This window comes from Wolffia australiana, chromosome 10 (genome assembly GCF_029677425.1).
Source record: "Wolffia australiana isolate 7733 chromosome 10, ASM2967742v1".
Taxonomy (NCBI): domain Eukaryota; kingdom Viridiplantae; phylum Streptophyta; class Magnoliopsida; order Alismatales; family Araceae; genus Wolffia; species Wolffia australiana.
In genome coordinates, this window is record NC_135844.1 from 4,037,147 (window position 1) to 4,059,943 (window position 22,797).

General features: G+C 36.4%; 2 protein-coding genes across 2 annotated transcripts; both read right to left on the reverse strand.

Moving 5' to 3' along the window:
• Window positions 1-6,500: 6,500 nt before the first annotated feature.
• On the reverse strand, window positions 6,501-12,128 carry LOC144708778 (Beta-ketoacyl synthase). Its single transcript, XM_078582214.1, has 14 exons — window positions 11,968-12,128; window positions 11,064-11,293; window positions 10,888-10,995; window positions 10,738-10,809; window positions 10,582-10,668; window positions 9,559-9,710; window positions 9,362-9,442; window positions 9,242-9,275; window positions 9,099-9,165; window positions 8,946-9,022; window positions 8,707-8,767; window positions 7,621-7,703; window positions 7,378-7,449; window positions 6,501-6,801 (listed from the first exon to the last, which is right to left on the reverse strand). Exons 1-14 carry the CDS (start codon window positions 12,077-12,079, stop codon window positions 6,637-6,639), a joined length of 1,401 nt encoding a protein of 466 aa, XP_078438340.1. The 5' UTR covers window positions 12,080-12,128; the 3' UTR covers window positions 6,501-6,636.
• Window positions 12,129-18,529: 6,401 nt separating this feature from the next.
• LOC144708662 (small ribosomal subunit protein uS17) lies at window positions 18,530-20,551 on the reverse strand. The gene is made up of 6 exons (XM_078582077.1): window positions 20,411-20,551; window positions 19,855-19,895; window positions 19,682-19,782; window positions 19,415-19,559; window positions 19,229-19,318; window positions 18,530-18,743 (listed from the first exon to the last, which is right to left on the reverse strand). The coding sequence occupies exons 1-6, from the start codon at window positions 20,420-20,422 to the stop codon at window positions 18,653-18,655; spliced, it is 480 nt and encodes a 159-aa protein (XP_078438203.1). The 5' UTR covers window positions 20,423-20,551; the 3' UTR covers window positions 18,530-18,652.
• Between the last annotated feature and the right edge of the window lie 2,246 nt (window positions 20,552-22,797).

The window sequence follows — 22,797 nt, forward strand, 5'->3', positions numbered from 1 at the left end:
AAAATATATCCCATAAGATAGTATATCTTCCTTATGAAAAATATGATTAATATTTGTTTCATCCTGGAAAAGATTTTTCTGCAAAATAAATATTTCAAATTTCAAACAAATGGAGATAAATTTCATTAAAACAAAATTTTAAATAGAAACTCATTCATACGTCAAGTGATTGTGCCTTACCTATACTTTTTCAGCCATGAGTCAGATTTATTTAGAAGATTTTTTATCTCAATATTTGTTTAATAAAGGAAAACATAAAAATTGATATTTATTTTTAACATTCTTTGTTTTCTTGTGTTTTCCATAGATTTTTCTTCTTTAATAATTTTAATTATCTAGAAATTGTATGATCTCTTAAAATTAAAATGCAAGAAGAAAGAGAGATAATTTGAGGTTGGAATTTCTTCTAGTTTAAAAAAAAAGCATTTTACTGCATATAGGTCTATACACAAAATGAATGAGGATGGTTATTTTCTGTATTTCTATTTGTAAATGTAATATATTTGAAAATACGAAGTTGGTTGTGATTTAATTAAGAGGGGGTTAATTAGGTTTACAAATATTATATTTAATTTGTAAATTATTTTAACAGATTCGTAGAAGTATCACTTACCACCCTAGCTGACGCTAAAAAAATTTATCCTGGATCATGAACTCAACATCATATAGGTCAAGTATCTATTATGTTGGCATATGTTCCTCCAACACTCGCTAGGGAATCCTAACTAGGGTTTTAAGGTTACCTAATTACAAGATGCAAAAATGTCCCCACGATAATGCCTACAACTCACAGTTATGATTTATCATTATCCATTCGTGTATTTACCTTTTCTTCTTCTAGGCTTGTGACTCCCTCAGATTGATCTCATCACCAAGATCTTGCGCTTTTCCGACTTTCTGTACGTTCTCATGGTGTGCTGCTCAACTCATGTAGAATTCTCTTTTACTCGCTAGAATTTTGATCCACAAAGATAATCCACCTTAAAAATATTCAATTAATTGTTGGGTTCTACAGGCCTTGATCTGGATGAAGACAAGGATTCCATGAAGTGGAAGATTCATAACGAAATCAAATGGCATCATCAAAATCATTGAAACAAAGCACTTGTGCATACATTGCATTTGTGATTGTTTGGATCCCTGAGTGAGAGGAGTCTAGGTGCTCAAGTGTGTAGCATCTAGATGCATCCACATGAGCCTCGGCACATCGAATCTCCTCCTTCACCCTTGCAAATTCCATTCACCCTTTGTCATCGTCGTTACAACGTCCCAATCGCATGGAGAGTGGAGAGGAGGTGTGTGGAGTGTGGTGAATAAAGGGAAGGCCCTTGAACAATTCTGGCACGAGTAAATTTCATTCAGGTCCTTCCCCTTTTTATACTAACTGGATATTTTTTCATAAAAACCCCCAAAACCTAAGTATATCTTCTGACATTCAAAAGACCATTTGCGTGTGACCCTCTATGCCCATGGATCAGTCTAGTTAATGACTCCAGCGGCCCAGTAACCTTTATTGACCATCCAAATTAATTATATATATATATATATATCATCATCTTTAGATTAATTAATGTAGAATCGATTTAAACCAATCGATAGGTTGAGTCTCCAACACGTGGGGTGCCAAGCCACACTTCATGCTCTAGAAGATACAAAGGAGTGTGTATCTGCTCACTCATGGAACATGTTTGTCATCAGTTATTGGGTATGTATAGTCCCTCATCCACTTGACACTCCTAGGACGACTTTGGGTATGGTCAAGTGGAAACCCTAATCGGTCATCCAAGTTAGTACTGATGCATTTGGAAATCATTGGAGAACTCATCTCTGATATTTCACTGCCTTGGCCAAGGACTTCATCGCATCATCTGCCTTGAGCGCTCGATAGAGAGGTACCCCTCGGTAGAGACAAAAAAAGAAGAAAAGTATCATTCTTTTGTTTTTTTTACGTTTTCCTGTTTGTTTATGATTTTGTCATCACAACAACAAAAAAGAAATCGTCGATCTGCCGACTTTGCTAGAGAAACCTGCCATCATCACGCCACCTACCGATGTGCCGCCCACTACCACACTCAACCACTGTTCCGCCCGCCATTGCCGCGCCTCAATGCCCAATTGCTACTGCGCCCTCGCGCTCAACCACCACCATGTCCCGCCACCACTGTGCCAAACACACCCCACCTGCATGGTGCGGTCGCCCAGCGCCCGCTATCGCGACAGCCTGCTCCCGTCGCGGTCACCCTAAGCTGCCCCTTCGCGGTCACTACCCGTCTGTAGGGTGCCCACCGCTGCCCGACCTTCATCCCCACTCGCACCATGGACAGTGGCCGATCATCTACCGCTCAGAGATTGTTTTCCTTCCCCTGTCGCCGCTGACCAGCCGATCACAACATCCTTGACCATTCTTGCAATCCGCCTCGCCATCGATGGTTATGTTCGCCTCGAGCATCCGGGCACTGAGGCTCTTCCCCTATCTTCCCCTATATTTTTCAGTATCATTACCTCTTTCAATGTCATCCTCATGTGCTCCCTTGCCAAGAATTTTCAACTCATAGGATTAGCCACCATATAGAGAGATAGGATTTCTGTTCTTGGTGTCGATTAGTGTAACTCTCGATGATGGTTTTGGATGGCCGTGGACAGTATTTGTCCCCCACCCCACTGACCTTCGAGCCAATTTATCGGCCATTAGGAGCTTGACCACTACCCTAGACCACTTCATGTCGTTATTTGTTTACACCCTAGTTCATTGGTTTTCCGGCGCATCTTCTCATTGAATTTAATACATCCGCATCATTCATCCTCTTACCATCACCATTTTATCTCTCTCTCTCTATGGTGTAATATCAATTGCTCAATACTGGTCGATTGTGTTACATCATAGTGCTTTGTTGTGTTTGTGTGAGTGATCAGAGCGGCCACTGCCAAGAAGTCTAGCAGGCCAAGTAATAAACCATTAGATGTTGTAAATGTGGATACATTGGACTGTGAGATATCAATGGAGTAGTCAATAATGGAAGGTAAATATGGAGATCAGGCATGCAGTTAATGCCAGAAGGATTTCATCATCTAGACTGTCCATTGAATCGAACGTCAAGAAATCAATGGTCTTGATAATCGACAAACTGTCAAATAATTTGTAAGAAATAAATAATATTGTATTTTCATTCTAAAGACATTACTGACATGTCAAGAGAGACACATCATAGCCCTTAATTTGGTCAAATGTGCAAAAGATGCAGCTAGAATGGGGTCCACGTGCCCCATGTTCCCAAAAATATTAAATTATATCAGAATTACCTTTTGTAGGGAAAGGATGGTCCATTTAGCAGATATCATGGCCTTCCTTATTGATCCACATGGATCCATGGATAGGTAAGATATACACTACATGGACCTCATTCTCAACATGTATTAAATAATGTCACATTTTATTTTTTTCTTCTTTTTAAATATGAATAATGTCACATATCCTAAATTGGATGCGTTCAGGTTTTATATGACAGTTTAGATGGATCGTGGTGCTGACGTAGATGGGGCACGTGGACCATGATAGCCTCTTGACATGTTGGACATGTCAGGTTTGTGGCTGTGCGTTCCACCCAACTCTGGGGCCCACATTGGATTGCGAGACACATAAGAAAAAATTTTAAGATGATATTGAAGATGACAATTCATGTTTTAATGTATAAAATCATAATTAAATTATCATAATTGAAGTTGCAGAATTCATAGACAAACAGAGTAAGCCCAAATTTGACATGTATGCAGGCTCCAGATTTGAACATAATTTGAATTTTTAAAATAAAAAATAAATCCTAAAATCTTGAATCTTCTCAAACGGGTGAAATAGTGATCCATTCGAAACAAAAAAAATTGGTTCTAATCCAATATATTTTAGTCTTTCTAATAAAATAAAACTTATTTTAGCTCAATCAGATCTTTGATGATGAAGTTAGAAGTAAAAAACCAAAAAGTGTAGGAGAGAGAAGCTATGTTCACATTTAGGGAAATTTAAATTCCAACTTCACGTGGTTTTGGTAGTAGCTTAATTAAAATGGATATGATTGGAATATCTTTTATTGTATTAAAATAAACTCCATGCAAATTTTATTCTTCAATACCAGGAAACTGAATACAGAATCAAATGGAACATGTACATAATTATGAGAGACTTGAACTCAAGATTAACTATTAATTACAAGAAAACTGAAAACAAGATATATGCTAAATGCTCCTAATATATCATTAACTTTTGATAAATATTTAGGGGAAACATAAAATACTTATTTAAAATATTTATTTAAATATTAATATTTGATCAATGGTTAAATCATACAAAGAAATATAAATACTTTTGATTCTTTACAAAATCTTGGACTAATCTACTCCTTCAGATTTGTTTTACTATATTATTTAGGTTTCTCCTAATACTATAGAATCCATATTAGTGATAGATATTATGTGGCCTTCAAGCCAATCACACTTCCCTGTCATATTTAAATTCATTGAAAAAATATTCATTATTATTTATGTTTGATGTTTATAATGAATTCCTTGAATATATGAAATGGTAAAGTGAATTATGAGGAATCATAATACAATGATAACAAGTCTTTAAACATGTATTATAAAAAATTCCATTCAAACCCTACTCCAGATGGACATAAAAGTATCTAGAAATACCATTCCTATCTGATGCAACTTGCATGATAATTATGGCTGATCATGTGAAAATTAGTGTTCTGACACTAAAGACAGATGGCTGGTGTCCTTTAGGAAAATAATTTACTAAAATGACCACTTAGTATTATATCTAACTATCAAATTGATTGACCCATGTCATGGTGATGCAAGTAGTCCCAAGACTTGAGAAACCGAGGATATTTTTAGGATATTTTGTGGGTGGATGGTTGTTTTGACAACTTATGAATCCCTAATCATGGTATTCAAATTATTCATAGCTAGGAGCATTTTCCCTCTATGTGTAATGATTTTGAATCAAGGAAGAAGATGTATTAAATTTCCTAGCCAGGGTATTGGAGATGTTGGAGAAGAAGTTATCCAATGGTCTATGTTACGCATCATTACTAACTAGAATAAATATTGGTGTTTTATGGTTAACCATAGCCAAAGTAATCAATCATGGATGAAGGAATAAATGTATTCAGTACTTGAAAACAATAAAGATTCAATGAGAAAGTTGAAACACTCCTCTATATCTTCTAAAGCATGAGTTGTATCTTGGCACCCCACATGCTGGCAAAGGAACACATATCTTGAGTTAAATTTATTTTTAATTTATTTATATGTCGGTATTTTTTTATTAATAAAGTTGGTTATTAAATAAATTAACTATACTGATACATGCGCCATGCACAATATAAATGGATATTGGTGGATATAATCAACGTTATAATGACTTTAATGAAAGCATCCAAAAGAGCAAAAATATGGGGCCACCAATTTTCAGGGGGGCATGAAACCCACGCTTGGTCAACCCCGTCACTTTCTCTTTCACCTCTCCATCTCAAAAGGTATCCCCTTGTAGTGTGACTGGTTGGTGAGAAGATCAAAAAATCTTCAAGAAGATTTGAAGATATTCAAGAGGAGATGTATCATTAAAGTGGTCATGTGGATACATATAGAGGCCAGACATGTGAACGGCTTGAAGGTACTCTTATAAGGAACCAGGCAAGAGTAGAATTTTTTCCACACAAGGTGATATGATCATCCTTTGATTTATAATTTAGTTCTAATTCAATTTGTCTATTCCTCTTAAGTATAATCATTTTAGATAGTCAATCAAGCCAACAGAACCCAACAAATAATGCATGTCTACTGATTTTTTTTAACCTTGCCAGTTTGGAATGTTAGTCTCGCTAGTTTACAGGTCATCAGAGACCATACATCTGAGAGATCCTTTCGAAACACCACTTTGAGTAAAGCATTTGCTATTTTCGACTTATTGTTTGACATCGGTGAAGCAGTTTACCATTTACTTGATCTCATCATGACTCAAAATTATTGCATATCAATTTTTGGAATAATAGGACATCATTAAAATATCTTAAAATTATAATTTGGATTTTTGTTTTACTCGATGATATCCTGTGATTTTTTTATTATTCATTGATTATTTTTCGTGTTTAGGGGTGCATAAAATCTCACGTTATTACTTCTAATTCCGTTAAAGCAAATATTTCCTTGTATGCATTGAAAGTATAAATTTGCATACAGTTTAAGTTGATCTTCCATAATATTTTATTGAGTTTTTTAATCATAATAATCCTTTGTTCAGAGGTTTTTAAGTCATCTTCCATAATAGGACCTATGTTCTCTTGATTCTTAATGAATTTTGATTTTGCTTCTCAGAGTATTTTTGAATATACATAAGGGATATTTCTTATGTCTTGCTCATTCTATTACTCCAACCTCTGGACTAAAAGGGATCGACTGAGCCAGATGAGCTGGTGCTGCCCCGCTGACTGTACCAAAAATCAAAAACCTTATCCAAGGGTATGAAAGTGAATCAACTTTACACAGTTGTAAGCATACCAAAAAAAGGGGTACCTATTATTTTGAAGCTAGTTTCTTCAAACAAAAAACGAAGAAATAAATATTCTCATTAAGAAGTTAGGGAGGAGTGCTGAATAATAAAGATGCATTTGTTCCACCGAAGCCAAAGGAGTTGGACAAAGCTGCTGTAATGGGTGTTTCCTTTGCGGCACTCAGAGGCATGAAAGTATCAGTGAAAATGGGGTCTGGCTTGTCCAAGTTCAACGTTGGAGGAGCTATTCCCTGAAAGAAATTAAGAGAAAAAAGAGAGTTCATTCTACCTTTGCCTTCATTTATAAGCACAAGATTATTCAGAAAGCTTTAAATCGTACATCACACAAACTTATGGAAAAAATAATTTTAACTAGACTCTTTTTGTCTGCATTTTCTTACTTTATGGCAGACACAAGTCAAGGGTCAGATGCGATGCCATAACATGCCATAACAGAACAGGCTCCAAATAATTTAGAAAAATTCCCTAAAAATTCAGCAGACTTCATGAGCACTTTGTTCTGCTCACGAGCAATTAGAAGACCTTTGGTCTGTTTATGAAAAATTAAATTATACTTTCCCGTTTTTTACTCACCAGACTATTCAGCAAGCAATAGCAAAATAAACTAAAACTTGTAAGGAAAAAAATAATCTTATCTGAGAAATATATGAGCTTCCTTCTTGTCATTAGATATAAACTGTACTAGCGTTTCCAAGATAATATGAACGTATGCTTGTTTTAATGCGGCATGCATCACACAGAAACCGACATTCATGCATATGGATGAATCAAACATGATGAATAAATATATTAGAAAGATTTCATACATGGTGGATGGCTAAAACAGTGAAGATAGCTTCCACAGCACCGGCTGCACCAAGAAGATGCCCTACAGCTCCCTGTAATAAAACAGATAACAGTTAAAAGATAAATTTAAGCTAGCGGGATAGAAACATTATAAAAGTAAGATTATAACAGCACCCCAAGTTCTAACAATAACAATCATTACTACTCAAAACATAATTAGAATTAGTGTGCCACCCAACGATAGTTTCAGTTACACCCTTTACCTTGGTGGAAGATATACTTAAAGCCCCAGAATCAGCATGTTCAGAGAAGACAGTTCTGATGGCTGTAGCTTCAATAGCATCCCCTGATTAAGGCTTAAAGTATTAGAGAATTTATGCAATGAATGTGATAAGGGCTTCAAAAATGATACAACTACAACACTGTTCTGAAGATAGATTAATGCAAGACAAGTTCAATGTCATTGTCACCATACATGGCGTGGACAAATGATGATGAAAATTTTATCATTGATAGTGATACAATCCAACCCTACAGAAGGGCAGACCCGTCCTTTCCCCCTCTTCATGTTACCCTCAAATAGAACGGCCCTCTCTTAGGAGGGCAGGCTGAAAGTATTTTGCAATTGGAAGCTCCTTGTCTCTTTTCCCATAAACGTCTGAGGTCCCTCACGCCCTCTGCAATCCATGTCCCTCATGATTGTCTCCACCTCACCGCATCTCATCCCCGAGAGATCCCTGCCTCCTCTGTTCAACCTATCAACTGATCATTCTCATTTCACCTCTCCATCCCAAGAACTCTCTTTCTCTATCCCTCTTCTCCCCCTCGGCTCCATTCTATCTATGCAGAATTAGTGCATTTCATGATTGAAATTACATCGAAGTCAACACATCCAGTGAGGAACATAACAGATAGTTGAATGACAATGATACTGACTATGATGATGACAACCAATTGGAGCCAAATGATGATGATGAAGACAGCATGATGAAATGCTGTATCTTAGCTCAAAACCTAAGGATGAGAATGCCATTGACGTCTCTTGGAAACCAGATGAAGATATACAATAGCTGATGAATGGCAATAATGGCCATTGAGAACCAGATGACAATGAAAAGGAAGATTCCTTATCATCATCGTCATTGAAACCATACTTCAAGATAAATAAAAACTAGAATTAACGGGAAGTGTAAGATTTCTGAGATCATGGGAGAGGTCCCAATACAATCTAGGGATATCTTCCTATAAAAAGTGGATTGACAAACAAATAAAAGTACACAATTCTCCGATTTTGAGTAGAGTTCAACATTCACAATTCGAAATTTGGCAATATAAATAAAGTGAATTACCGGCAGGTGTTGATGTCGCATGAGCATTTATATAATCCACTTGATCTGGTCGAAGCCCTGACTGAACATTAAAATATCCAAAAAAAGGGAAAAAAATAAGTTCAAAATAAAACTTTTCATCCGAAACAAAGACTTAGAGGAGAATGGGTTTAGGATCTAATATGACAAATAGACCTTTTCTGTAACGTTCAAATCAGTTGAAACTATGTAAAACATGTTTTTTGACGCATGGAGAGTACCTGTCTCAAAGCTCTGCTCATGGCTAAAACGGCACCTCTTCCATCGCTAGGCGGCTTTGTAATGTGATAGGCATCACCTAATGAAAAAAAAAGTTTATTCTGGCACCTATTGAAAAAGTTTTTTTCCATCGGTATGGGAGGATAAATGAGGACCTGATGCTCCATAACCTCTAATCTCAGCGTAAATTTTGGCTCCTCTCTCGCTGGCGTGATCCAGTGCCTTAATTCAAGGAAAACTCAACTAAACATTCATATAAATAAAATTAATGGCCATCAAGTTATAGAATAACACAAACCTCCAACACCATAACGCCTGCACCCTCCCCAATCCTGTCGATTTATGAACGTTTTACTGATAACTTTGATGATAAGAGAGTCAAAAATAATTGAGACAAGAGAAAAAAAGACATACATACACAAAACCATCTCTGCCAGAATCGAACGGACGGGAAGACAATCCAGGAAGAAAGTTGTATTTTGTACTCAGTGCTCTACACCTGAAGTAAAACGATTTTTGACAAAAAAAGTGTTAATCTTATTGATAACAATAAAAAGAGGGAAACAATGTCTTGTGAAAAATGATATTTTTTTCGTGAATATGTTGAGCATATACCGAGAAAATCCGGCAATCGACAATGCATCAATACTAGACTCTGTTCCCCCTGCAATCATGACATCTGCATCACCGAATTGAATCATTCTTGCTGCATCCCCAATGGAATGTGCCCCTGTGGCACACGCGGTCACAGTGGAATGAATCGGACCCTGATGGAATACCAACAGTTATTGGCTCATGAAATAAGTAATATTATAGGATGCCACAAAGAGAAAGTATAGTGGAATAACATGAGAACGGAAGCTTGATATCACTGAAGATCACCGTCAAATGCAAATTAAAGAAAACTAATCAAGGATAATAATGTTATATCATGGTAGGAACAAAAGTTTGCCTGTTACTGGGCCCGTCCAATAAGGGCATGATTGTCACTAGGTCTACGGTGTTTGTATAAGATCATCAGGAAGAATGTAGAAGGAAGGGAGTTTCTTGGAGATTCTCAATAGAACCCTACAGTTCTTTCAAGGAATCGTTTCCAAATATTGTCGAGGATAGCGGGGTATTGAGATGTCGATAGAAGACTGACGGTGGAGTGGATGTCACCATGAACTAGAGATGGAGTGGATGCCACCTTCTAGTCAAGGGGTAGAGGAGTCAGCGGGATGGACATTGCCCAGAGGAGGGATACCCACGGAATGGACAGTGCCTGGAACTAGAAGCAGAGTGGACATCTAGTCCAGAGAGAGAGAAATAGGGACCCAAATATTGTTCCAATTTACTTTGAGCCTGCCCTAATTAAATGAGGGCTGTCCTATTTAAAGTGACATATGAGTAAAGTGGAAAATGACTAAAACACCCTTAGCAGGTAAATAAAACAAAAAGTCCCTAGATAAAATGTGAATCATATTAATCCTCCCTAAGAGTTTGTAGATTCTCTTGATCTTTCCATCACCTATTCTCAATGCCCTCATACATCTCGGTCAATCTGCATGCGTTTCCTTGTTGTGTAAATTCGGAATCTTCAACGCAGTTGAAGAAAAATATTATATGTTTGAGAATGTTTGAGACGGAACCACAAACCTTGAACCCATATTTCATGCTCACATGCCCAGATGCCATGTTGACCAATATTCGGGGGACAAAAAATGGACTTAGCTGCCGCAATTTCTGCAATAAATTGATGAAAGTCAATTGTTTTCTTCGACAACACAGGAGAGAAAGATAACTTTTCTCAACCTTCTCATAAATCATACGCCCAGCATCTGAAATGTCACTGATGCTTCCAATACCAGCTCCAATCGAAACACCCTGAACGTTTTCATTAAAAATTTCAGAAAAAAGGGAAGGAGATCTCACACTTTGTCTTAAACAGAAAAAAAAGAATACCGTGGATTCCTGCTTCTCCACTTCGTTGGGTTTCCAGTTAGCATCATTTAGAGCTTCTTCAGTTGCACACAACGCATATGCTATAAACCTGGCTATGGCTCTATGATCCTACAAACAACAAACTACACAGTAAAATCAATTCTCATATTCAGAATGTGCCAGAATCTTCTTAATACCTGAGAAAGAAGACTAAAATCTTCGTTGAACTCTCCCTCTCCATTGCCACAAGGTACAATGGCCGCCACCTTGGAAGGCAGCTGTTCATACGTGTGCATAATCGTCTTCTCGTCGACGCCGTTCATCTTCAAATCCTCGGGCATCAACGCTCTGATGCCGCATTGCCCATCCAACAGCCGTTTCCAGGTTGTATTCACTCCACATCCCAGAGGCGTGACCGCTCCTAACCCTGAATCTCTCCATAACACAATTCCATCAAATTCGTAACAAAAACATCAATTTCACTGTAATTTAATTGAAGAATGGCGTTCTCATCGTGAAGGTCTGAATCTCCCCATAATAAAATTCCATCCAATTCTAAACATAAACATCAATTTTCACCACAATTTAATTGAAGAATGTCGTTCTCACTCGTGAAGGCCAGAATCTCTCGTACCAAACTTCCATCGAATTCGACATAAAAAAAAAATCAATTTCACAATTATTTAATCGAAGAACGTCGTTCTCACCGGTGAGGGCCTGAAACTCACCAAAACACAGAACCCTCGATCAATTCGAAACGAAGCATCATCTTTCCCTACGATGTAATCTTCCCAAAACACAATATCCTCGTTCCATTCGAAACGAAATTATTTATATTAACTAAAATTCAATCGATTAAAAGCGTTCTCACCGGCGAAGACTTGAATCTCCCTAAAACACGATACCATCGATCCATCCGAATCAAAAACATCAATTTAACTAAAAGTCAAACGAAAAACATCTTTCTCATCCTGGGAAGGCCTAAAACACCCTAAAAAAAATACCCTTGATCAAAAACCCCAACTTTACAGTAATGCCATCAAATCCGAAAGCGAAATCACAACTCTCACGATAATTCAGTATAAGAAATAACGTTCTCACCCGTGACGACGACACGGCGATGACCAGGAAGGGGAGGAGGATCGAGGGTGCGCGACGAGAAGCCGCGAGTAGAACGAAGGCGAGAGCACAGAGCGATCAGGGAACCGCGCATTGCGCTCTAGTGAAGAGAACGCTGATGAAGATGAACAGAAGAGCTTCATAGATTTTTTTTATTCAGCCTTTTACACAAATTATTTAGGGCTCGGCACGCGTCATCCGTCACCTGACGCGTCATCGTGACGGACGACGATGACGGGTGACGGTTGTGACATAATTTTTGAAAAGTTATAACGGACAGAAAATACATATAAAAATCATTATTTTTAATCTTTCCGAGGGCTGAGATTTCGCCACGTGACGTGGCAATTTTCATTTCCTAGCATTTTGCACAGAAGTCCCTGTTTTTTTGCGCGCATAAACCGAGCTATAAATAATTAGAGATATACCCCTTCGTTCAAGTAGGGAATTGTTCGCGTCACCGGTGACGGTTACGCCATCACGGTGATGGGAACGTGATGGGATGCCCTATGGGGGGACGGTGACGGGAACCTGACGGTTTTTTTTGCATATGCTAGGACGCGTGACGGGACGGTGATGTGACGAAAGTAAGCAAGTAATCCGTTTCGTCACATCCGGGGCATCACATCCCGGACATGGCGTTCCCTATTTACACTAAGCAAGTAAATTATTGGGCCTAAATAGTAAACTTTATGTAATGTGGGTCACTTATGCTCATGCTCGTAAACTCGCGTCTTTCTTTTTTTCGTAACTTTCTGATTGAAAGTAGCAAGCTCATCTTTCAGAAACCAAATGGGGGAGTTTATGAGACGGGATGCCTTTTGGCGATTAGGAGCGAGGCGTGACTTTAGGAGCAATGAAAATGAAGATTCATCAACGATGAATTAACGTTCTGCAAGAAACGTTACAAAGTCAAACAAATGTGCAACGTTGCAACGCATATGGATCTTGGAGGTTAAGGGTTTTGGATTTAGGGTTTTGAGGATTCAGGAAAGTTTTGTATATAAAAGCTGGAGATGAAATTTGGGTGAATAATGAGACCAAAAGGTAATGAATGAACTAAAATAGTTTTTTTCCATGAATATTTGGCCAATTGTTGATTTAAGAATGTTAATTGTATCTGGACATGGAGAATATAGTTCTTCTCTAGTTGGTTTTAGTATTTTTTTCTCTACTATTATGTCAACCACATGTCCTGTATGTTGTGCTTGTGTATCATATGATATAAATTTCACACGGCAAGATGTTGAGGCGCATGTAGCTGCATAATCTGATAAAAATGTGAATGCAAAAAATTATCTTGCAAAAATGAATCCAATTTAGTAATCCTAAATTGGATAATTTAACCATCAATGTGTTCTATAAGACGTATCATTTTAGCTGTATATTCACAATACGACAAATTTAATTAGTGGCTTATGTGCATGCATAGCATTCTTCATCACTTGTGATTGATATCCAATTTAGGTAAAGCATAAAAGGGTATATATCATTACATAATGTCGTAATAAGAAATAATTTTTTTATTTTTCAGTGGTTCAATGGAGCGTCCTAAACTAATTAGGACATTGATCAAAATTAAGAATGAAGAAAAATTTGAAGAATTAAGATTGCTGATGTTGATGGTTGTTAATGTGGTCCTCTTAATATCTCTTGAAATTTGATAGTTCAAAAAAAAAAATCTCTTGAAATTTGGTCAGATCCCTCTCGCTCTTAATCCAGCAAAGCATGAATCAAGGATGAAGCTTCAATCCCATGGAAGGCTATTTTTTATTGGGTTCACATCGTCTCTGGCTTCACTCTAGCATCACATTGGCCCCGAGAATGAATGATGCATCATGTCTAGGATAATCCCTAATTCATAGCCAATTATGGAAACGCATTTTTATACCCTAAAATCTCATTAGGATGAACATAAAATCTTATTTGGAGTGAGCTGCATTATTGACTGATTATAACTAATATGTTTATGAAATTAATTAGTTGTTGGTGTGGAGTTGTTTTCTAGATATGACTCTGCAACATATTTTCTCAATTCAAAAATATGCATACATATCGAAAGTGAGTTGACTGCTTAAATGACCAGTTCAACGTTAATATGTTTTGTTACTCCATTTTGTTTGAACTATTTTAAAAAATTATATGATAGATACTAGGAGAAAAATTGACATTTTAACATGGAAGTGAAGAAAATAATCTCTATTTTTCAAATAATTTATGAGAAAATTAAAAAATCTAGATTTGATAAGTTATTGAGTTTATTTTTCAACTATAAGTCATTCTAATGATAAATCGATACTTTCTTCATCTACTAGAAATTTACCTAAGATGATGTAAGATATTTACTTTTGTAGTAACTTATGTATTAAATACAGCTATCAGAATTTGTGAATAGATGGCATAGTTAAAAAAAATGGATAAAAACTTTATTTTAGGGACTTATAGGTAGTGGGTTCTATGGCCTTTATCAAGATGAAACAAATTGGATTCCTTTGGCGGACAACTTTGAACGGAATTGAAATGGCATCAACAAAATAATTGATCAAATCACATGGGCACGGATTGCATCCATGGTTTCTTAGATACTCGAGCGAGACATGTTGAGATTTTCTCAAGTATGTATCCTCTAAATGTATCTATGTAATCCTTGACACGTCGAATCTCCACCCTAGCCTTGACAACCCCAACTTCGCTCCACCGTCGCCAATATGATATATTGATTGAGCTGAGAATGGAGAGGAGCTACGGGGAGAAGGAAGAAGGGGAAGAGCCCTAAAAATTATAGCACAGGTGAATTTCTTTTGCGAACTTCTCCAATTTATTCTAAGTGGGTATTCTTTGTAAGAACCCCAAACTTTAATTATATCCTCCGACAACAAAAACACCATTTGTGTATGACCCTTTAGGCCTATGTATCAGTCTACTTAATGAACCTATTGGTGCAATAAACTTTATGTTAGATTCTAGAGTCATTTTTATGGATGAAATAAAATGATCCCTTTAAGTGAAAGACTTGAAAAAAATAGAGACGGCACTACTTAAATAACGGATCAAATATTCCAGGCAAGAATCACAATTATGATTTACTGGATCTTGGTGTGAGACATATTGAGATGCTTGTGTGTGTAACCTCTAGACATACCCGTGATGGAAATATATATGGCCAGCATGTCAATCACACATTCCATATATCATTTCATGTTCATTAATATAACCTATCCATTGCGCTACACATGTGATGCTTATGATGAAGTCCACGAAAACATGATCGAACTTGAGAGTTATGGTAAGATCATAATACAAAGATCAGAAGTCTTTGAGCATGTGTCCTAAATATTCATATTCGAACAATACTAAAAAAAGACATCCAAATGTCTAGATAGAATAGCACTATCTAGCCTCACTCATATAATGAGTATGGTCCGTCACATAGCCATTAGATGGGCGGCACTTTAGGTACAATGAAAACCGATGACGGACAGGTTCCATGAGTGAGTCAATACTCATGCCTTTATATCTTCTAGATCATGCGGTGTAGCTTGGCACTCCACGGACTAGAGCCTCAATAAATCTGACATAAATTAATTTATATGATTGTATAATTAACTAAGATGGAAGGCCAATAAAGTTTATTGGGTCAATGGATTCGTTAAGTAGACTGATACAGAGGCCTAGAGGGTCACCACAAATAGTCTTTTCGACGTTGAAAGATATACTTTAAGTTTGGGGACTTTATGGAATATACCCACTTAGTATGCATAGGGAAAGGCCTTGAACAAAATTCACCTAGGCAAGAAATGTTCGTGGGTGTTCTCCTCAGTTCTCCCCATAGCTTCACTCTAAATTGATGTGATCGAGACGGTGTAACGACAACCGTGAAGGTTGAATGGAGCTTGTCAAGTGAAGAAGGAGATTCGGTGTGCTAAGGATCGTGTGGATACTTATAGAGGTTATACACGTAAGCAGATCCACACGACTTGTTCAAGGATCGAAGAAATCATGTAACGAGATATGAAATATGTGATTGGCGTGTCGACCACTTATATTTCTATCAAGAGGATAGATGAAATAATTCATAATCAAGGTGATGATCAATAATTTGCCCAATAATTGTAAACAATTTCTATAACATGGCAAATTTGAATTCATTAGGTTTATGCTTATTAGCTTATCAAGTTATCATTTATTTAGTTGCCATTGCATAAAATAACGTAATTTTTTAGATTTGTGATTGAATTGAGACTCTAATTTTTTATTTGTTTTTTGAGAATTCATATACATCATATATTTTAGGAACGGCAAAAATTCAATGTGTTAAAATAACTGGGTTAGTAATTTTTAGGAAAATTTGGTAGCTACATTTTTTTATGAATGTTCAAAGCATTTTATCGCAAGTCAACCCTACGTCAACTGGTTTGACACATATCATGTGTGTTAAGTCATTAAAAAATATGCATTATTTCGTATGATTTGAATTATGTGACGTAAGTTGGCTTTGTTGGCTCTGATTGACTGCATGAAGACAAATTTTATGACACAAAATAGGTCTTCCTTGCTCGCACGGGCACCTAAAATGGGTCTCCCCTTCATTTATACTTTTTTGGGAACATTATAAAGGGGCCTTAATAACAATAAGTATATTCAACAATGTATGTATATCTTTTGTGTGACCCGCTAGGTCAATGTTTCAGTCTAGTTAATAAATTTAATGGCCCAATGATATTTAATAACCTACCTTACTAATTAAATACATCAGCATATGAATTAAGTAATCAAATGTATATTTAACCCAATCAATGGGTTAAGTTTCTAACCTATCTGGTGTTACGAGACATCTCATGCTCTAGAATACACAGTAGAGATTGAACTCTCTTATGAAACCCTTACCATAATTGAATAATTAATATGTTTAATCCTTTATTTGTGTGAGACTCCTAATCAATTAATTGTATGGATAATAGTCAAAGCCTTGCATGATTGGCGTTTAAGTATAATACCATTATCGGATTCGAAAGGATCGGCTATATTAAGGCTTTTCCTAAATAGCATCCAACATCCATGATTCAATTCTCTACACAGATATCCACACGTTCGGGCATATGTATTGTATAAGTAGGATCAGATAGTGCAATTATTTCCATATAATTTGATGTTTGTCCATAGTATCCATCAAATAAAAATGATATCACCATGATTCACAAAGTCAATACATGCCTCCATTTATGTCGCTAACAAGAATATGATAAATATTTTTATCACCATTGTAGAACTATTTTGATATTTTTTCTTTAGGTTGCTTCCAATAAATCATTATTAATACCTACAAATGAATATACATCCTTAAAAATATATAAATCTAAACTAAAATTATGATTTTTATTCCTACTCTCTGATGATTCGACCTTTACTTTTTATGTGCTCATAAGGAAAATTATACACTTGGTTGCACAAGCTAAAAGACTTATTTCACTTTTCAATCTTCACACTCTAATGTCTCAACAAGCTGCATTGATTTTGAAAAAAAAACTAAAACTAATAAATGAATCTTTTGAGTTTGTGAATCTCATAATTTTTTGACATGTTGTATATTCTTACCAAGCTCCATTGTCCTACGAGTCCACACCATTCAGCCTTCTTTCCTCCTATGCGAACACAAAGGAGGTCACTTGTAAGAAAGAATATTAGTATAGTATGAAGGATACTTAGAAGTCTTATACACGAAGCAGGTACCAGAAACAGATTTGGAAAAGGCATTTGAAGATAATGTAAATTGATAAAATAGTTATTCATCCTAGAGTCAACATTTAGAGATAAGTATACTCACAAACTGATACATAGGAGATAACAGCCAAACTAGATATTAATTCAGGGATCATTTTCTAAGGTATTTTTGGGTGTATGTTATATTTGATGGGAATATTAATGCATGAGTAATGGTCAATATTTTATTCTCCAAGAAGAGATCTCTCTAATTTCTCAGAGACTACTAATATTCTAGGTTGGGATGAGAAAACATGTGATTTATGTATCAAAGCATGAACTTTAACGTCCAATTCCATTCAATTATGTGATGTATTCATTTATTCACTGAATTATGATTTAACAATGCATTCTTGATAATGGATGTTGTCTTCTTACCTATTTGCTGTTCATATAATTTCCTTACAGGATTTTTAAGGTGAAATCTTATTTTTTTCTTCAATGATCTTTTTAAGGGTGATTGTTTTACTTATACTCTTCAAGTAAATCAGGGTAACTTTCTGACCAACCTCCAAGAGATTTCAATAAAAATTTCGACTAAAGTTTAACAGCCGGGGGTCATCTATCTATCAGTTGCCATTGTCTATGATGAATAATCAATAGAATTCCTAATTTAGAAGCCTATATCCAACATGAATTATGTATTGCTGAATTCATGTCATCTGAATATATATCTTATTGATACCATTCTTCTAAACTTCCAGCCGTGTATTTTTCCATGCTTTCTATCAAGAGGCTGGAGCCCTATCAGACTAAAGGCCAGAAAAATAAATAAAGAGTATGATTAGGACAACAAAAGCAAAGTAATCATTCAAAAGTCACAAATATTTTAAAAGGAAATATTTAAAAAGACAACTAAAGCTCAAAACTGAATCACCCCAAGTTGCAGTGCAAATGGAGAAGTGTTCTAGAAAGATGAGAAGGCCTTCTTGCCACCGACTCCTGATCCAGCAGGAGTCACCTTCAGGACGTTGAATCTCACCGTCTTCGACAGCGGCCTAAATAAACCCACAATTAATTATAGTTCATCAAATACTGACTTTTTTATTTGAAACAAGGATTCCGAATTGGTTATTAGATCAGTAACTTAGTTCCCAATAAAAGAAACGATAGGAATTAAACTATTTTAAGGGATCATTTTCAAGAATCCAAATGATTAGAGAACTGGTTGTCAACCAAGGAGATTAATAATATCACTGTGTTTGTCAACTGACAAACGACCACTTCGTAGCCTAGCTAACATAATTCAAGCAAAGTAAAATAAATAATTCATTTTTTCCAGGAAACAAATAGTTTCCATCTGATTGATCATGATGCAATAAGACTGATGCACTTCCACACAAACAAGTACATTTTGAATTTGATTCAAGTCAATTGTCTTGAAACATGTAGACAATCAAATTAGAGTGAAAAGAAATCAGAGTTTGAAGTTCTCTATTATATTTTGCAACAACCGAATGGCAGAAGGCAGAGCAAAGTTTACCTGCACTGGCCGATTGTCACATGGTCTCCTTCCTTCACACGGAAGCAAGGGGACACATGAGCAGGGATGTTGGAGTGTCTTTTCTCGTACCTAGGAAAAAATTAACCCAAAAATCATCTAAATTGAAGAGAAAAAATAGCCGGCATTGGAGGAAAAAATATATTTTTAGTCAAATAATAGCATTACCTCTGATATTTCCGAACATAATGAAGATAATCTTTTCGCACAATAATGGTCCGGTTCATCTTAGCGCTGTGGCAAACACCGCTCAAGATACGGCCTCTAATCGAAACATTTCCAGTGAATGGGCACTTCTTGTCGATGTATGTGCCTATGGGTGTTCAAAATGATCATCAGATGAACAATTGAAGGGCGAATTAATAGAGAAACACAGAAGAAGTTCGATAATTTCTGATTTCATAAGAACTTAAATGGATTATGCGTTGGAATTACCTTCGACGGCTTCCTTGGGGACCTTGAAGCCGAGGCCAATGCTCTTCCAGAAACGGTTTCCACCCTTTCCCGGCCTTTTCCCCTTTCCAGACTTCTTTGAACTGCCAAGATATCACGATAAGTAAGCAATAAGCACCCGTGATCAACAAGAAAACGTTAAAGTCGATGCATACCTCAAGAAAACTTTCGGCTGCTTGAGAAAAGCCTTCTCCGTCTGCCAAACAAAAGCAATGCCGTCAAAATAAGCCAACCCAAGAACCAAAGGTGAGGGGATACTAGGACTTCTTCAATCATTCGAACAACCCAATTCGCTTTTGGTCGCATTAGGATCAACTCAATGTCGGGCGAAATTACAGCAAACCGATAACTCTAATTAGAAGGGACCAAGTGGAGCGCCTAGGTTCAAGAATAAACCAAAACCTTGAATGGTCAACTGACATTCAAAATTCTAAGATAAAGCCAAACCATGTAATAATCACAAACTTCAACCATATGAACGAGCAAGGCGCGATCAACCGAAACGCAAAGATTGTTATGCTACAGCTTATAACACAACGCTTGGACAAACGACAATTCCCTGGCCCTTCAGGTACAACGCAGACATCGAACAAACGAAGAGACGAAAATGTTTACTCTTTCTCAACTAAGTTTAAAAAAAACTCGATTTCACAACAAAGAACGCAAGATCGAGTTTAATGGAAGCACGGAAGATAGAATGACGATGCTTACCTGCTCCGCCATGTTGGATTCTCGAGTTAGACGAGCGTTCCTGCGGTGACAGAGAACGGCGCCGCGATGTGAAGAGAATGCTACAACTGAGGAACCCTAATTTCCGAAACGTGGCCTCATATTTATACTAGCGAGAGAATAGCGTGAAGCCCAATAACAGCTTGATGTCTTAAGATCAGAAAAAAAACATTTCCAAAAATGAATGATTCCCATATGGAATATTTTAGTTTCTCATTCCTATGTAATTTAGACATATGGATGATATTAGTTTCTCATTTCGTTTTATTTAAAACGTATGCACAGTTTTAGTTTATTACAAATACAAACATATGGACAATTTTGGTATATCAGAACATGTGTTTTAAACATATGGACGATTTTAGTTTATTATTCCCATGTATTTTTAACATGTGGAAGATTTTAGTCTCTTATTTCCATGGATTATAAGCATGTGAACAATGTTAGTCTCTCATTCCCATGTATTTTAAACATAAAAGAATCTCATTCTCAACAGGGCCAAGATTAGATGGGCTCGGAGTGCCGAGTGTAGAGTTGTTCCCAAATGTCGGGTTCAGTTTGGTTCAGTTCATGTCAGTGAGAAAGATTTAAACCAGATATCAATCCCACCAATTCAAATTATGCACTGCTCTTCCAAGAATAGGGTTTGCATGTTGGTTCATCGTCCCAAGGAAATATTTAGTTCATATATATTTTTATTGTGCTGAACTGGTCTGTAAATTTGTTGGGGAGAAACTTACTAGCAGCTGGCCCAGCTAAGTTCAATGCTCATGAGTCTCTCTACACAATCTTGAAAGATATTAGTCTTAGTTGTCGTCATTGTCAATGTCGTGACATGAACGCCATGGCCAGGCCGCATCAGTAGAAACTATACTTGCTAACTGAAGAGATATACCATACTTTGTTACTTAAACTATTTGATAGCGTAACAAATTGTATTATTTATTCACTAGTAATTTAATTTTTTGTTTATCCAAGCAAAAAATGATAGATTAGTGATGATTTGGGCAGCTATTGATGGAGGGTTTTAACATTTTTTTACGTGTATATTTTATGAGAACAGTACATGTGATTATGAGAAAGTCGTGACAAGTTGACAAGGAAGATATTTAAGGCAGGTATTAATGAAAGAGGTGAAGGCAAATAGGATTATGATGAAAGTTACTTTGGAGAGTCGTTAAAAGAGATATGGATGTGGATAAAATATATGGATAAGTAAATGAAAACAAATATGAAAATATAGTTGATAGTAAGTTTCCAATATAACCTATAAAGGAAGAGAGTTATACACATCAATGAAGGCAAAGCTACAAACTATGTCATCTTGATTGTCCTAAGCCTAGTGGCAAATAAATTCCTTAATCCATTTAACAACATATGTGAATTTCATATCCCACCCATTCTCGATCAATGATGTAAAACATGTATTGATATTCCATCAAGAAGTTTGATGTTTTGATGAGACGGAAAATTTTCCTACATGGGAGATGTACATGAAAAAAAATTATTATGAATGGCATTAGAATTCCCTTTATTTTGGCACTTTTTCACATAGAGTAAGGGTCATCTGCTGGACAGGTAAAATCAAAGGCTCCTCATGAAGTGAAATACAAATAATCCCAAAGGAAACCCAATGTATGAGGCCTACTAAACTACGCACTCCTCGTACAGCAATGATTGTTGATCCCATAACCATTTGTGTGGAGATACCAATGAAAGATAGCATGATCTTTTTAGTAAAATAGTTACCTGAAATAATCTCATGAATCCGGAGTTTTTATACTCAACTATAAACCAAGTAGGTTCAAATAATTTGTGTCATAGTTGCGTAAATATCATTGAATATATATTCTGAATGCATGGACACTTTTTATTTATGATCTATGAGTCCCTAATTATGTGATTCCACGAAGCCCAAGTACAAAATGTGGGGTTCTAGAGGCCTTGATCTAGATGAACACGATGATTCCATGCAACGAAATACTTTAACAGAATCGCAACAAAATCAATAAAAAATATTAAATGAATCACATGTGCGTGAATCACATCCGTGATTTCTTGGATCCTCCAGTTATTCGAGTCAAGCTGCGCATGTTTTCAGCCTCTAGATATACCTACACGAGCCTTAGCACATCAAGTCTCCTCCTTCACCTTGGCGAGCTTTGTTCAACTTTCGTCATCGTCATTACGCCATCAAGATCGCATCAAGAATGGAGAGGAGCCATGGGGAAAAGGGAGAAGAAAAGGGAAAGGCCATTGGACAATTCTCGCATGAGTGAATTTCATCTAGGACCTTCCCTTATTTATACTAAGTGGGTATTTTTCAAAAAAAACCCCGAAACTTAAGTGTACGCGTAGTCCCTCACCCA

What these genes read in the sequence shown, in the direction of transcription:
- LOC144708778 (XM_078582214.1), bottom strand. Translation starts at nt 12,079, where the DNA reads ATGCGCGGTTCCCTGATCGCTCTGTGCTCTCGCCTTCGTTCTACTCGC. An exon ending in TGGAGAAGCAGGAATCCACG is followed by an intron (nt 10,810 to 10,887) that starts GTATTCTTTTTT and finishes GAAAACGTTCAG; the next exon opens with GGTGTTTCGATTGGAGCTGG. An exon ending in CAGGCGTTATGGTGTTGGAG is followed by an intron (nt 9,166 to 9,241) that starts GTTTGTGTTATT and finishes CCTTGAATTAAG; the next exon opens with GCACTGGATCACGCCAGCGA.
- LOC144708662 (XM_078582077.1), bottom strand. An exon ending in CAGCCGAAAGTTTTCTTGAG is followed by an intron (nt 19,783 to 19,854) that starts GTATGCATCGAC and finishes ATATCTTGGCAG; the next exon opens with TTCAAAGAAGTCTGGAAAGG. An exon ending in GTGACAATCGGCCAGTGCAG is followed by an intron (nt 18,744 to 19,228) that starts GTAAACTTTGCT and finishes GGGTTTATTTAG; the next exon opens with GCCGCTGTCGAAGACGGTGA.